General features: G+C 34.2%; 2 protein-coding genes and 1 long non-coding RNA gene across 3 annotated transcripts; 2 read left to right on the forward strand and 1 right to left on the reverse strand.

Moving 5' to 3' along the window:
• Window positions 1-253: 253 nt before the first annotated feature.
• LOC140823189 (V-type proton ATPase subunit H) lies at window positions 254-5,626 on the reverse strand. Its single transcript, XM_073184388.1, has 11 exons — window positions 5,472-5,626; window positions 5,149-5,274; window positions 4,458-4,560; window positions 4,283-4,355; window positions 3,778-3,843; window positions 3,579-3,690; window positions 2,705-2,866; window positions 2,354-2,479; window positions 2,012-2,137; window positions 1,083-1,262; window positions 254-737 (listed from the first exon to the last, which is right to left on the reverse strand). Exons 1-11 carry the CDS (start codon window positions 5,580-5,582, stop codon window positions 489-491), a joined length of 1,434 nt encoding a protein of 477 aa, XP_073040489.1. The 5' UTR covers window positions 5,583-5,626; the 3' UTR covers window positions 254-488.
• Window positions 2,864-3,700, forward strand: LOC140823198 (uncharacterized). The gene is made up of 2 exons (XR_012116164.1): window positions 2,864-2,991; window positions 3,522-3,700. It is a non-coding gene; the product is annotated as an uncharacterized lncRNA (long non-coding RNA).
• A 3,817-nt stretch (window positions 5,627-9,443) lies between the features above and the next one.
• On the forward strand, window positions 9,444-15,146 carry LOC140823203 (leucine-rich repeat receptor protein kinase HPCA1-like). The gene is given in 20 exon segments (XM_073184408.1): window positions 9,444-9,935; window positions 10,416-10,536; window positions 10,658-10,729; window positions 11,149-11,223; window positions 11,300-11,371; window positions 11,463-11,624; window positions 11,700-11,774; window positions 11,858-11,929; window positions 12,055-12,126; window positions 12,216-12,284; window positions 12,368-12,442; window positions 12,564-12,635; window positions 12,718-12,849; window positions 12,933-13,402; window positions 13,503-13,640; window positions 13,725-13,870; window positions 13,961-14,180; window positions 14,267-14,502; window positions 14,575-14,979; window positions 14,981-15,146. Coding segments are annotated over 20 exon segments (2,880 nt in total). The 5' UTR covers window positions 9,444-9,850; the 3' UTR covers window positions 15,092-15,146.

Raw genomic sequence — 15,146 nt, forward strand, 5'->3', positions numbered from 1 at the left:
GATATAGAATCTGCAAAAAACTTCAATTAAGTTAACGTTATGTTTTTGAGTATGGGTTCGACTAGACCTCGATATAGATATATCTAGTAAATGGAAATTTTGTCGAGGACTTTTATTCTGGGGCAAAATAAAATTTATATTTGTCCATCGACAATTACAGATAAAGAAGCGAGACCACTGAAAAGAGAACCATCTAACACATAAAATAGCCATCTAACACATAAAATAGCAGAAAACGCACAACAATCCGACATAATGCACCAAATATCAACATTATTATTATTGATCAACAACGGTAAAGATACAAAATAGAATCGCAAAAATAATAACACCACCACCATGTTTTCAACTTATTGCATGACCTAGTGCGCCTGGATAATTACTCACAGCGCAATGACAGTATCGAACGTCAAATTAAAAAGGCGCCACAACGAGTACAACAAATGCTCATTTAAACACGGAATATAAATCACTTGCATAGACAATACTCAAGCCTGCAAAAAACTCGCATATTTGGCTCCTAGGAAAAGCCTTTGGATGCAGAGCAGGGCATTTTTGGTAACCTCTGCGTTCTCATGGTTCATCAACTTCATCACCCGGTCCTTTGCTTTGAGATCAGTCACAATGATACGGCCAGCCTGGTGGTACTGAATGAACTGAGAGAGGTCATAGCAAGCAACAGCTAGTGTTCTAGGATCAGTGGATGTGTCCAAAATTGTGATCAGGACCCTCAGGATCTGTAACGACATTTCAAACTTAAAATGTGAGATACACACAAAAGGTGCAAGAAAAAAAAGGCAGTCGAAAGGTTTCAACAAAAAAATGAAAGTTTGCTACTGTAGTTAAATCTAGCTAGTCACAACTAAATTTCAAATTGTTGAAACGGCATGGGATTCTTCTTACTATACATAGTAGTGTTTCAAATAAAATATCACCGCATACTCACAAATGCCCCTGCAGTAGAAACTCATTTAAAAATAACACTTATTTCTTTTACGGCACAAAGAAACCAGTATGACTTGAAACAAGTCCCAAGTCCAGAAAAATCAGCAACTCCATCCAAAAAAACTGCAATAACAAACCTGAAAATCATGTTCTTCGAAGTTTGTAATGTTGTCCCGCCAGAATATAGGATCTTTATGCATAGGCGACCAATCAAGGTGTCCAAGGAGGACTTCCTGCTTGTACCTATCAAAAGAACTAAGCTTCTTGATGTTATCTTTCAGTCCTTCCTCGAGCTGATTCAAGGCTTCCAGCAGATCCTGAAAAAAAAATAATAAAATTGCCTTCGAAGTTCGGATTTGTGGGTGACAGAACGGAGCTGAGGGAATCCAGGAAGAGAGGAGAAACAGAGAGAGCTAGCAATGTTGGTTATGCTTCACTCAACCTCAGCATAAAGCAGATGCTGAAAGAAATTGAATAAGCATACAACAGCAACAATAGTTAAATATTTAACCAAGCCCGTATGAGCAAGAGTTTTCAGTTAAGTTTAAAACGGTCATCTTTTAAGCCTCTTCCCATGTCATAAAATGATCATTTACTCTCCTCCAGGGAAATATGCAAAATCAAAACTAGAAAAATGAAATTAAATCATGGCAAATACAATAATAATGAAAAAAGAAAACTATGATGCAGTCACTCAACATTGAGAATTAGGTTGATAATAACACATATATATGAGAGTTTGACATATTGCACCTGTAAATGGATGCACTGTGGGTATGAATTTTGTTGCTGTTGATAACATGAATAAATTAAAGATATGATATCCGCTCTAATTTTAACAACGGTGGTAGCATGAGTGTGTTGTTGTTGGGGTTGTGGTTTTTTTCTACCAATTGGGACGGAAATGCCCGGCTCATTAATTTATCCGGTAAACTACTATTCCTTGATGCAGATTATTAGGAGAAGTATTTTTTTGAGACATCATCTTTACTTTCCTTATACCGGATGCAAGAAATAAAAGACAAACAAATCTAAAAGTCCCCAATTGGCCAAAAAAGTTCCTCACCTCATCACTCCATGCTTGGGCTTTCAAACTCTGAACAAGCTGCGGCAAGCCCAGGTCTACCATCTGAGCTCCAAAAGTTCCTTTGTGAAGCAAATTTCTAAGGATCAAGACAACTAGACGGACGACCTAGCGCAAGTTGATAGAAAGATATATTCAGATAAATGTTTAGTAGAAAACATTAACAACATAAGTCCAGTTATAAGTAAAATATAGCTTCAGCTGTTTAAAAGCTTATATAGACAATATGGAGGAAAAATCAGGGATGTACATATAAAAGGGTATCCATCCAGAAAGGTATATATTACTCTTGGGTCTTGACAATTATCACATAAATGAACTCACTTTTTCCTTTGTGGATCCCTTGGCAACTTCAATCAGCCGCGGCAAGCATTTAGTAGTAGCCAAGTACTCAATTGCAGGTTCATAGTAAGACAGGAGCCACACACAAAGGCATGTTTCATAAAGGAGCTGTTTCAAGGATAAAATCCGGGACAAGAAATATCAAGTTATATGGTAGGTGATCGAACATTTAAAACTCCAAAGTCAATGATAGTAATGCCACAGTCCACATGTTATGTAAGACCAGACTGAGAACCCAACCCATCTGCTAAATGATTAGATTCTACATGATGTATTTGAGAAAAAAACAAGAAACTTGATGCCGTTCTACTTTGAAATCTGAATAGGGATTACCTGGATAGATTGTTGAGTGGATGCTGGAGATATTAAAGGAATGAGCAACTTCACTCCATCAGCCTGAACAAATGAAGATCGCACTGCAGACTCTTTCAGTAGAGTTGAAAGGCAGTTAATAACTACTGGAATGCTGCGGCCAGTATGAGATTGGTTCTTCAGCTGTACAAGAAAACTATAAGAGCTAGGATTGCTCGCAAATATAGCGTATCAGTTCTAACATATTTTCCCTCAGGATATGAAATAGCTTATATGCCCACTGATTTAATCTTTCAATGGAATGTGCAGTTCATTCTCTCCAGAAGCAGTTACAACTTACAAGTTGTAAATGCATGGAAGCATCTATGTTATATAGGAAAAAAGTTCATTAATGTATCTGCGCATGCTCGGAAGTATACGATTTTACATAATTTTTACGCCAACTAGTAACTAAGAAGTATAGTTGTACATCTCAGTCAGAAGGATGATGGGCAACAATGGTTGGCGATCCATTTGGTTCGACAGCACAAATGTGCAGAGGGATGCCACCTGGACTTTTTTTAATACGAATTCTTTGATTTTCAAGCTAAAATATGGAAGTTTCAATGGAGTATTTTCGGTCACAAGAAACCTCTTAAATATATCACGATATGACAATATCAGTTTTTACTTATTATCTATCGTTTTCTAAATAAGGTTTCTCCCCAAAAAAAGGTCTTAGGATTACCATTCATTATAACTGTAACATATGTTAACTTCCAGAATCAGTGAAATTTTCAGTCTTACATAGCAACAGCAAAAACTAATTACGACTGCCTCCAAAATTTAAGGTGGCCAGTTTCATTCACATTCTGCAGAATTAACCTCATCAAAAAATAACTGAAAGATCACTTACCTGTGCACACAGCCAATCAACCAGTCCCTTCAAAACATCATTTATAGAAATGACTTCATTCTTCGACTTGGCTGCTGAATCAGCAAAGGCATTTTGACCTTTAGGCCTTCCACTGAAATTAATGAAAGCAGAAATGTCCTAAAGGAGGCAACTATCAATCTGTCATGATAAGGAGGCCAATACATGAAAACATTCGCACCTTACTATGAAAGAAAGTATCTTACAGCTCTTCTCTTGTATAAACCAATTACCTTTCCAAAGTAGCCTGCAAAAGAAAAAGGAGCATCTCCAACCATTACAAGTGAAACTTAACAAAATATAGGGTGATGTGATTCACAAGTCAGTTAACAAGTGAATGCTTTGATACAAGAGTACTATGGTATCACAATTCACAACAAACTTTTCTAACTTCCGAATCGACAACTGTAAACTATTACATATTCTTTTTAACTCTCGATGGACGAGTGGGCTTTTGGTGGTCATAGTTATTTACTGGTGGTCCAAGGCAACAAGAATCATAAAGTTTCAACTTAAAGATTAAAGGTTTCCTCTACGAGCAAACACTAACATAAACCAAAAAAGTAGCAACAAAAGTTGTATAGTGTTCCAAAGATTTGGAGGGATATCAAGGAAAATAGAGACAGACCACTAATCTCATCCACATTAATGCATTATGTAGCAATTAGCATGGATATAATACTTGCCTCAGGAAAGGATCATATATATCCTCGCCAGCCAGAGACTTGTCATGGAATAATCTAGCTCGTTTGGGATTTGCTGCCGAGTAAAAGTTACAATTATGTGTGTATATATATATATATGGTCAGCTACTTCAAATGGCGAAAATTAAGAAAAAAGACTAAAAGTTTTGCTGCTTACCCAAAAGCATTTCATCAATCAGAGCTAACACATATTCTACAGTTTCTTCCTTGAATATGTCTCGCAAAATGCTGACAAAACATCGAATATATGCTGGACCATCCTGCATATTTACTTTCACCAATTAAATAACAAGAATGATTCATCGAAGCCATCTGAAGATTAAAAAACATAAGCTGAACTTGAGACGAACCAAACAAATCCATGGTAGTTAAATTTATCCACCCGCAGAAATTCATGACACCAACTCAAGGGTAATCAGAATTCACCGAATCACTCTTTCAAGTAACCTCCAGAAGATAACAAAACTCAGATGAGAAGGGATATTTTCTCTTTTTATAATGTTGTCAAAAAGAAAAAATTTCAGCAAGTCTTTCTCATATCTCTCCTCTGAGTTCCCAGAGTCCAGACAAGAATAAAATAAAGATGAAAGATCAAAACTAATAAGACAAGTATTTCAGCATAAACAGGTAAAGTGGTGAACAACTCATAAGAAGCATAAAACAATAACTCCCACAAAAGAACTACAAACACTTTCACAATCCTTCAAACTTTGACGTCCAACTCAAATATAAATTAAGAAAAACGAACAGGTTAAATAACCAAAGCACAAAACACAGAAATTTTCAACACAAGGATAATGTCTTCTATCCTTCGGCAATCAACATAAATAAAGCGGTTTGAAAATTACATCATCAAGTAACTGAGCCTTGTAACTCTCAGGTTTCTTATCGTAGCGCCGCAGCAGCTGAAGTCCAGTTCCCGAGATCAACTTCGTCGTCATGTAAGTCTCCCATGGAATATCCCTCCTCAAAACCTTCAAAAAATCAACCATAGCAGATCCAAAAAAGATTAAATTCCAGTAAAATCCATAAAAGAATCAATAAACTGCAAACCAAGAAAGACAAGCGAACTCAAATAACTGAATCAGGTACTAAATTAGAGCTCAAGGTGTAAATTAAACTTGAAATTTCATCAGGATAACACCGAATCCCTTTAATTTCTTCGATCTACCTGTTCTGTGGAGAGCTCCGCCTGATCTGTGGGCATTTCGGAAAATCGGAAAGCAGAGAGATTATGTGATGATGAGGAATCGAGATCAAGAGAGAGAGAATAAAGCTGCATCAAGCAGGCCAGGTATAAATGTTGGCCAGGCCTAAAACTCGTCCAGCCCAAGAAACTAAACCCAGTACTATTGAGCCATATGGCGTGGGCTGGGAGAATGATTAACCCAATGTGTTGGTTGGCTCATGGTTATATATATAAATTAATTTGTGTAGTGGGCTATTACCTTGGGCCTAATGGGCTCATTCTGGGTCTTGACTCTTCACGGGCTTGAATTTCAAACGGGCCTCAGAGGAAGTTAACAGCCCCCTCAGTACAGTTTGGGTTTCGTCACCATTCACCAGTCCAGACAGGTTCAATTTGGCACGTGTGCCGACTGCCATCTACTTTGTGGTTTATTAAAAAGACAAAGAATATGTATCTTGTGAGACAGTCTCAGGAATTTTTATCTGTGAGACGGGTCAATTCTATCGATATTCACAATAAAAAGTAATATTGTTAGCATAAAAAATAATATTTTTTCATGGATGACCCAAATAAGAGATTCGATGTCAGTTATACCTCTGTTTTTTTTTCTTTTAGCTTTTGTTTGACAAGCTGTTGTTCGATGAAATCCTTAATAATTATTATTTAATTAATAATATATATAATAATATTCTATAAGTTTGAGAGTATGAACGCTCGATTCGTACATTGAGCTAGTGGCTGGCTTACCAACCATTTCTGCTCTTCATTTTTTGACCCACGAAATTGATCCGTGAGACCGTCACACAAGAATTTTTGTGAAAGACAAAAATATCATTTCTTATCTCAAATATTTAATTTTTTGTGATTTTAATCATTTTAATTTTAGTCTTTTATATTTGAGTTAACGAAAAAAAAAACCAATATGTATTATATATACATAAAAAAGAAACATACACCACTTAAATTAGATAATAAAATTATATTAGAATCATACATGTAAAAATGTTATTTTAAAACTATTTGACTGGAACATCAACACAAACCAATTTCTTTCAAGGAATAAATTATTTTCCAGCAGAATGATCTAAGGAGACAAATAAATATGGCCATGAGACAAGATGTTTTGACCGTAAATCAATTGTTAAAATGTGGAATGCAGAAGCACTAAAGCAATTTCTGGGCAAAGAAACTGCCGGGCAAATGTCCACCTTTGCTAATATTGTAAATCCGCTCTTTTACACACGTCAGCACTATGTTGATGTTATATTAGTGCCACGTCGAAAAAATGACTAAAATTAAAAAAAAAATATGATGGACATTAATATTGAAATTTGAAAATATAAAAGAACAAAATTACAAAAGATAAATATGAAACAGCAAAAATGCAATATCTCTTGAGAATTGTTTTTCCATTTAATTTTTTGTTGAATGCATTAAATTTTACAAGTTTTTTTAAAATATACATTGATAATTAGGTTCTTTAATTAATTGCTATCATATTAGTAGATTCATTATTAGTATCCTAAAATGTATTACCTAAAAGTTTAGTTGCTCAAAAATTTTAATTATGTTTGTCACGTCGAAAAAATGACTAAAATTTCAAAAAAAAAAAATATTGCAATCATTAATATTGAAATTTGAAAATATAAAAGACCAAAATTACAAAAAGATAAATATGAAAGACCAAAAATGCAATATCTCTTGAGAATTGTTTTTCCATTTAATTTTTTGTGGAATGCATTTAATTTTACAAGGTTTTTTAAAATATAAATTGATAATTAGGTTCTTTAATTGATTGCTATCATTTTAGTAGATTCATTTTTAGTATCCTAAAATGTATTACCAAAAAGTTTAGTTACTAAAAAAATTTAATTAGATTTCTCAATACCCTTAAATATAGAAAAGGAAACAAAAAAATATTAAAAATATTATTAATTAAAATTACTGTTACTTTTATATTTTCTTCTTAATTTATGTTTTATTTCACAATTTCCGAATTGAGTGATTTACTCCTTTTTATGCTTTAGTACTTTGTTTCATATCTCCTTATTATTTTATTGTAACTTTTATAAATATCTGTATACTTAATAATAATTTCTTTAAAAATAAATATAAATTCTAATAACTTATTTTTATATAAAAAAATAACAATAAAAAATAAAACATAAATAAATTAATTTGAATATTTAGTGTGTATCAACATAAAATTAGAAAAATTGCAATTTTAATTTTGTAAGTTGACATATTTTTTGTTTTAGTCTCGTAACTTGTCAATATTTTGGTTTTAATCTGTTAACTTTGATATTTTTTCGTTTTGATCATTTTTCTGGTCAAAAGTCACTAATCTCAACGGATATTGTTTATTTGACATCGATGCTTCTCCTACGTAGCTCATGTAATAGAATAAATCTATATTACATACATAAAAATAAATATAAGCAAAAAACAAATGAAAAAATAAAGCAAAACGACATTCAATACTTAAAAATGGGATGGTCATTACCTATATATTTGTTAAGATATATTTTATTTGTATAATACATGTTTTATTCTTGGTATATGAGACATGTATGAGATTATCCGTTCCAAATAAGCAATATTGAATAGATTTAGTGGTTTCAGGCGGAAAGAAGACCAAAACAAGACAAAATCTTATTGGATGAAAACCAAACATTGTCAATTAAAACCCAAAACAAGCCAACTTATATAATTAAAATTGCAATTTATCACATAAAATAAATTTAGTTCAAATAACATTTTATGCTATAAAAACTATGTCATTAATCATCGGTGGATAGCCTGTATATATTAGATACTAGTAAAAGATCCGCATTCATTGCATGCGTTATCATTATTTTAAATTTAGAAGAGTTGTACGATTTAAAAGATAAGTTTTGTTTAGACTTTTTTCTATGTAAACATGTAGTGACTTGAGGAGGTTTTAGTAGGGTAAAAATGATAATTATGGAATTAAATATTTTAGTATTCTCTAACGTAGTTACTTTAGAGTCTCATACTTAATAATATAATTTTGGAAAAGAAATTAAGAGAAAAAATCTCAAGTAACCTCGATTTTAATATATTTTGCACACCGTGATATTTTCATGTATTTGTCAAAAATAACCAACCAGTATTTTTACTCTTATTAAAATCTGAGATAAAATATGAATAATATTAAAAATGTTATGAAAAAATAAAAATTTATGGTAAAAAAGTAAAAATATCAAACTCTCAAAATTAGCAAACCAAACACGTTATAATATTTTTTTCTCAACTCAATTGTTAATTTTTCACAAATGATGATGCTATTTATAGAATTTATTTGGTAATAATCAAAATAATAAATTACATAATTACCTTCATCATCACATACAAATTTCTAATTTTTACAACTCTTATTTTCAACATTCAAATATTCAATACACATATTTTGAATATTAATTTTCAACAAAAAAATACAATGGTTTGCTTTATTCTGTGTATGTATGACAGAAAAACTATTATAAAATTTAAAATATATACAAAAAGTTTAGTTATACCCTTGACTAGTGATCCAGTGAAATTAACATCTAGGAAGATGTGTGAATTCGATCATATGTGAAAAAAAAATCTTATCCCTATTGTTATAAAAAAAAAATAAAGGACATTCTTGTCTAATAATAATAATAATAATAATAATAATAATAACAACAACAATAATAATAAAGTATTATCACAGTCACTAATAATAACAATAATAATAATAATAATAATAATAAGATAAAGTATTATCACACTCACTAAAAATAAAGCTGGGAGTTGTTGATGACAGCTCAAACAATTGGCTCACTCATGATGTCGTTATTACATTAGTATCTAATTATGATATTGATATAAATTTAACATATCATATATATCTTGTATTTTACTTGGTGTTCGAAACATATATGACTCCGGCCATAATATAGCTATCATGCAGCAGTTTAGTGAGTTCTTGAATATAAAAAATGGCCGCTTTTTTTGGATACTCGTATGGGTTCTTGTTGACATTGGAAAGCTCGCAGGCAGGCGGAGAAAATTAAACAGAAAAGAACACTTCAAATTCATATATCGAACAAATCCACGTCCCAAACAACACATCCTCCTAAGGTTCGTTTTTAGTTAACGTTTGTCGTTACAAAACAGGTGGATTGATTTTCATGGGAAATGAAACATAAACATCGCCTTCTAACTTCTTTTCCCTGTTTTTAATCAATATTTCCTGGTAATCGACCTTCTAGGAAATGGGTTTTACGTGAATGATCTTCTTATTGAAGAAAGTGTGACGAATTTAAGAAATTTTGTTTTGTTTTGTGGGAAGAAATTGGTGCTGCACTGCAGCCATGGAAGTCCTGTGGTTGCTCTTCTGCTATCTGGTTTTATCTACATGGACTTGGGGTGTCTCTTCTGTGACAGACCCCCAAGATGGTAAGAATTTCTTTATTAAAAGTTTTAGTGTATATTCGAATGTTTGTTGTTATCAACAGAGCTTTTATAAGTAATGTCTTTTCCATCCCCTTGTCGAAATTTTTTGTTTGAGTGTGTTTTTGTGTGTTGTGGTTGTAAATGGATGCTTTTGTGGTCCTGCATGTTTCAAAATTTTGGTTCAAATGTGTTTGTATCTGATATGAAGTGACTTTTTTAAAGTTAATAAACCTATATTAATTTTGAATCTGCAAAAAATAACGAATATCAACATTGAAACTAAACAAAAGGTTGTCTGAAAAAGAATTTAGATAGGTCTCTAGTTGTCTGATTGAATCGGTCACGTGACTGTGTTTTTCATGTCAACTTTTGGCCTTTTCGTGTTCTCGAGCTGTAAAAATCGTAATATATATAGGACATGTAGTTTTTGTAGAATCGGATTCTAATGCTTGAGTACTTTCTTGAATTGGTAAATGGTTGCAGCTGCGGTACTTCTATCACTAAAAGGTCAATGGGGTAACACGCCCCCGAGTTGGGACAAGTCCGATGATCCCTGTGAATCGTGGGATGGAGTTTCATGCGATAACTCGAGAGTCATTTCCCTGTAAGAATATAATAGTTTCTAATTTTTCCGAAAGGGTGACACTGGATTTTTTCTCAGTTAGTCGCCCTTTGGACGGAGAATCTTCGTGAAATTTCATTATATGTTCTCCTTCATCATGCAGAGGGTTATCATCTTTGCAAATAACTGGTCAAATGAGTGGTGATATTGGAGGGCTTAGTGAATTGACTACCTTGTGAGTTTTCTTGTATCATAGGATTGAACGCTTCCTGTTGAACCAAAAGCTAATGTTTGGTAGTGGAAATTAAATATCTTACAACAGTTCAACCACCATATATATTTTGATCTATACACAACATATGTAGCCATAGCGTTTTGCTCCAGTCGCTTACAACATGAAAGGCATTCTTTCATTTCATCAGATTTGAATATCCATCGCTGATGAATTTTCAATCATGATATAATTTGTAACTGAACTATGAGTTGGTCGTGGTATGATCAATTTGCTTGTGGCATCAAGGCCTGCGGGTCGAGTTACTGTAAAAATCTGGTGCCTCAGTTGTTCAGTTTAGAGATTGGAGTTAAACTGCTACTCCTTATGTATATCTTGCCTAATTTTATGCTTTAAGCCTAAGACTGAGCTGATGATTATAGGGACTTGTCATATAACCCTGGCCTTACAGGTTCAATATCTCCTCGACTTGGAGATCTGCAGAAGCTAACTTCACTGTAAGATCAAATATTAATTACCTGTCATGCTGCATATACATGAAACAGGTTCATTAGTTTCTTGTTTTTCTCTCAGAACTCTGTCCGGCTGTAGCTTCACAAACAATATACCAAGTGAATTGGGAAATCTTTCAGAGTTGACTTTTCTGTAAGAACATCTGGTTTAGTCACATTTTGTTATGAAATTTTATGGGACTTGTCCATGCATCTTACTTAATGGAACACATATACATTGACAGCGCATTGAATACGAATAACTTAACTGGTGAAATACCACCTTCTCTTGGTAAACTCTGGAATCTATATTGGCTTGATCTGGCAGAAAATCAGTTGAGAGGATCGATCCCCGTCTCTTCAATTTTTCCCTCGGGACTGAACCAACTCAAGAATGTGAAACATTTGTGAGTATGGTTAGCTATGAATCTCTGATCTTGTTCATTTTAATTTTCGAGGTTTCTGATCTTTAAGATTTGCAGCCATTTCAACCGAAACCAGCTCTCTGGGGTAATTCCTGAGGACCTTTTTAGCCCTGACATGGCGGTAATACACGTGTAAGCCGAGGAACAAGACCATCTTGTTCTGTTCTCAGAAATCTTTTTAGGAACTGTAGTAACGATGAACAAACTATTTGTAGATTGTTTGATGGGAATCAATTCGAGGGGAACATTCCATCTACTGTTGGATTGGTTCAGTCGCTCGAAGTTCTGTGAGTAACTTAAGAGTCTTGACTATGTTTCTTGTTTTATCTTCACTTCCATTGATCTAATATGATGTATGTGAATCACTTTTTTCATTTGTTTTTTGTTTTTTCACGATAAATGTGTCGTCTAGTCGGCTTGACCGGAATAACTTGAATGGAAGCATCCCGACAAATCTCAACAATCTCACTAAAATCACAGAATTGTGGGTATTTTTTCAAGTCCAACGAAATTTTGAGTCTCATTACGTACAACGGTTTGCTAGGAGTTGAAAATTCATGTGATTTATTGTAGGAATTTGGCTCACAATATGCTGACTGGTCCATTACCAGATCTAACTGGACTGGACTCCCTCAATTATGTGTAAGAAATAGCCCTCTCTGGTCTTGTCCTTCCTCAAAAGTTCATGGAAAAATCGGTGTAGAAGCTGCCTTCTTTCCATGCAGGGACTTAAGTAACAACTCTTTTGATCAATCCGAAGCTCCAGATTGGTTCTCGACTTTGAAGTCACTTAATACATTGTGAGTATAAAATGAAAAACAAATGAACGTCAAGAAAACATTCATAACAAGGATTAATCTCTCTTTCTAAGTCAAGAATCATGGAACAATTATCCTGTAACTAATTCTGTCTGATCCTCAGGATGATTGAATTTGGACCATTGCAAGGATCGGTTCCACCTGAAATGTTCAGTTTACCTCAGATTCAACAAGTGTGAGTCTACCAACCTACACGAATTCACCAATTATATTTTTGAAATATGCAATAACTGAAATGAACAGCAACTATTTGACAGGAAACTTAGTAACAATGGCTTTGATAAGAATTTAAACATGACCGACAACATTAGCCCGCAACTCCAGCTTATTGACTTTCAGAACAACAGCATACCATCCATAACGCTAGGAGAATACAATAGTACTTTAATGTAAGAATACTTTAACATACTCGTACTTCATTACAAAAGTATTGAACTTTACACGTCTTAGATTACCTTTTTTATGTCCATAGGTTGTATGGAAATCCCGTATGTTCGGCCTCTCTTGAGAATACGGTTTACTGTCAAATTCAGGAACCAGAAAAGGCATACTCCACCAGTCTTGCAAATTGTGGAAGCCAATCATGTGACTCCGATGAAAAACTCAATCCACAAAGTTGTGAATGTGCTTATCCATATGAAGGAACATTGAATTTTAGAGCACCTTCTTCTAGAGATTTGTCGAATGTTACTTTGTTTCAGACTTTAGAAACTACACTTTGGTTACAACTAGGCCTTTCCTATGGATCAGTTTCTTTACAAAATCCATTTTTCAATATATATGACTATCTTCAAGTGGAGCTTGCGCTCTTTCCTACTAATTCAAAGTACTTCAACCGGTCAGAGATTCGGAGGCTAGGATTTATGTTAAGTAACCAGATTTATAAACCTCCAAGTGGATTTGGCCCATATTACTTTATAGCAGCTCAATACAATTTTGAAGGTAAGACTTGAGTAGTTGTGAGTTAAAATAGTTGAATTTTTGCATATGAAACTCATATTTCTTGTTTATTTTTAACAAAAAAACATCATGGTTTCAGAAGAAAATGGGAAAGGTCGCTTTAGCACGGGTATGATAGCTGGAGTAACAACCGGATGTGCGTTTCTAGTCCTGGTTCTAGCAGGATTAGTTTCATATGCTCTTTGGCAAAAACGACGCGCTGAACAAGCGGAATCATTAAGTAAACCATTTGACAGTTCCCATTTCTTCTGAATTCATGTGTACTGTATGGTCCATTTCTTGACTAATTTCCTTGAATTCTCAGATCCAGTAACTTGGCCTTCGAGCGGCAGAGATAATGGAGGGGCACCACAGCTAAAAGGGGCCCATTGGTTTTTTCACGCCGAGCTAAAAAAATGCACCAATAATTTCTCTGATAGCAATCAGATTGGCTCAGGGGGCTATGGCAAGGTTGTTGATAATTGACAAACAAACTCAATGTACATATTTACATGCCATAAATTGGTAAGACAGAGAAATCTATATGTTTTTGGTAATCAGGTTTACAGAGGAACAGTGTCGAGTGGAAAAGTAGTTGCGATCAAAAGGGCTCAAGAAGGCTCTATGCAAGGCAGGGATGAATTCAAGAATGAAATAGAGCTGCTTTCGCGAGTTCACCACAAAAACCTCGTTGGCCTTCTCGGATTTTGCTTCGAACATGGTGAACAGATGTTGGTATACGAGTATATGGCAAATGGAACTCTTAGGGAAAGTTTATCCGGTAAGCTCATTTTCATTAGTACAGTACTGTTTTGTGCCATCTTCTGAAATTTTTATATAACTTTCGGGGGTTTTATTCCTTCACAGGAAAAAGGGGAATCCATTTGGATTGGAAGAGGAGGATACGAACTGCATTAGGCTCAGCTAGAGGATTAGCTTACCTACATGAGCTCGCTAATCCTCCGATTATTCACCGTGATGTCAAGTCGACTAACATTTTGCTGGATGACAATCTAACGGCAAAAGTGGCAGATTTTGGCTTGTCTAAGCTGGTAATCGACACTTCAAAAGGTCATGTTTCCACTCAAGTAAAAGGAACACTGGTTAGTAGTGAAAATACCCGAACTATTACACAGAATTTTTGGGGGGAAAGCTAACATTTGCATGTTTTGTAGGGTTATTTGGATCCTGAATACTATATGACACAACAGTTAACTGAGAAAAGTGACGTTTATAGCTTCGGTGTCGTGATGCTTGAACTGATCACCTCTAAGCAGCCTATCGAAAAGGGAAAATACATTGTACGAGAAGTCAGGATATCAATGGACAAGAACGATGAAACATATTTTGGATTGAAGGAGATCATCGATCCGTCGATAAGGGATGCTTCGAGTGTTCTAATAGGATTTTCAAGATTTCTTGAGTTAGCCATGCAATGTGTCGAAGAATCGGCTTCAGACCGTCCAACAATGAGTGAGGTTGTGAAGGCCCTCGAATCCATCTTACAGGATAATGGCCTAAACACAAATTCTGCGTCTGAATCGTCGTCTGCGACCGAGTTTGGATCGGATAAAGATGTTAACACAAAGGCATCCTTATGATGCGTCTTTACCAAGAAATGATGGTGGTGAAACTGATGATTTCGAGTGTAGTAATGGAATTTCAGTGTTTACAAAAGTTCAACACAAGTAGATGTTTAATGTTGGAACGTTACATATAATAATAATGTATTTCAATTCTTTGATTT

Source organism: Primulina eburnea, chromosome 1 (genome assembly GCF_022965805.1).
Source record: "Primulina eburnea isolate SZY01 chromosome 1, ASM2296580v1, whole genome shotgun sequence".
NCBI lineage: Eukaryota > Viridiplantae > Streptophyta > Magnoliopsida > Lamiales > Gesneriaceae > Primulina > Primulina eburnea.

Coding starts and splice junctions, on each gene's coding strand:
- LOC140823189 (XM_073184388.1), bottom strand. CDS start 5,582: ATGCAGCTTTATTCTCTCTCTCTTGATCTCGATTCCTCATCATCACAT. Junction 4,561..5,148: donor AGGCTCAGTTACTTGATGAT/GTAATTTTCAAA, acceptor GTAAATATGCAG/GATGGTCCAGCATATATTCG. Junction 738..1,082: donor TCGAAGAACATGATTTTCAG/GTTTGTTATTGC, acceptor ATGTCGTTACAG/ATCCTGAGGGTCCTGATCAC.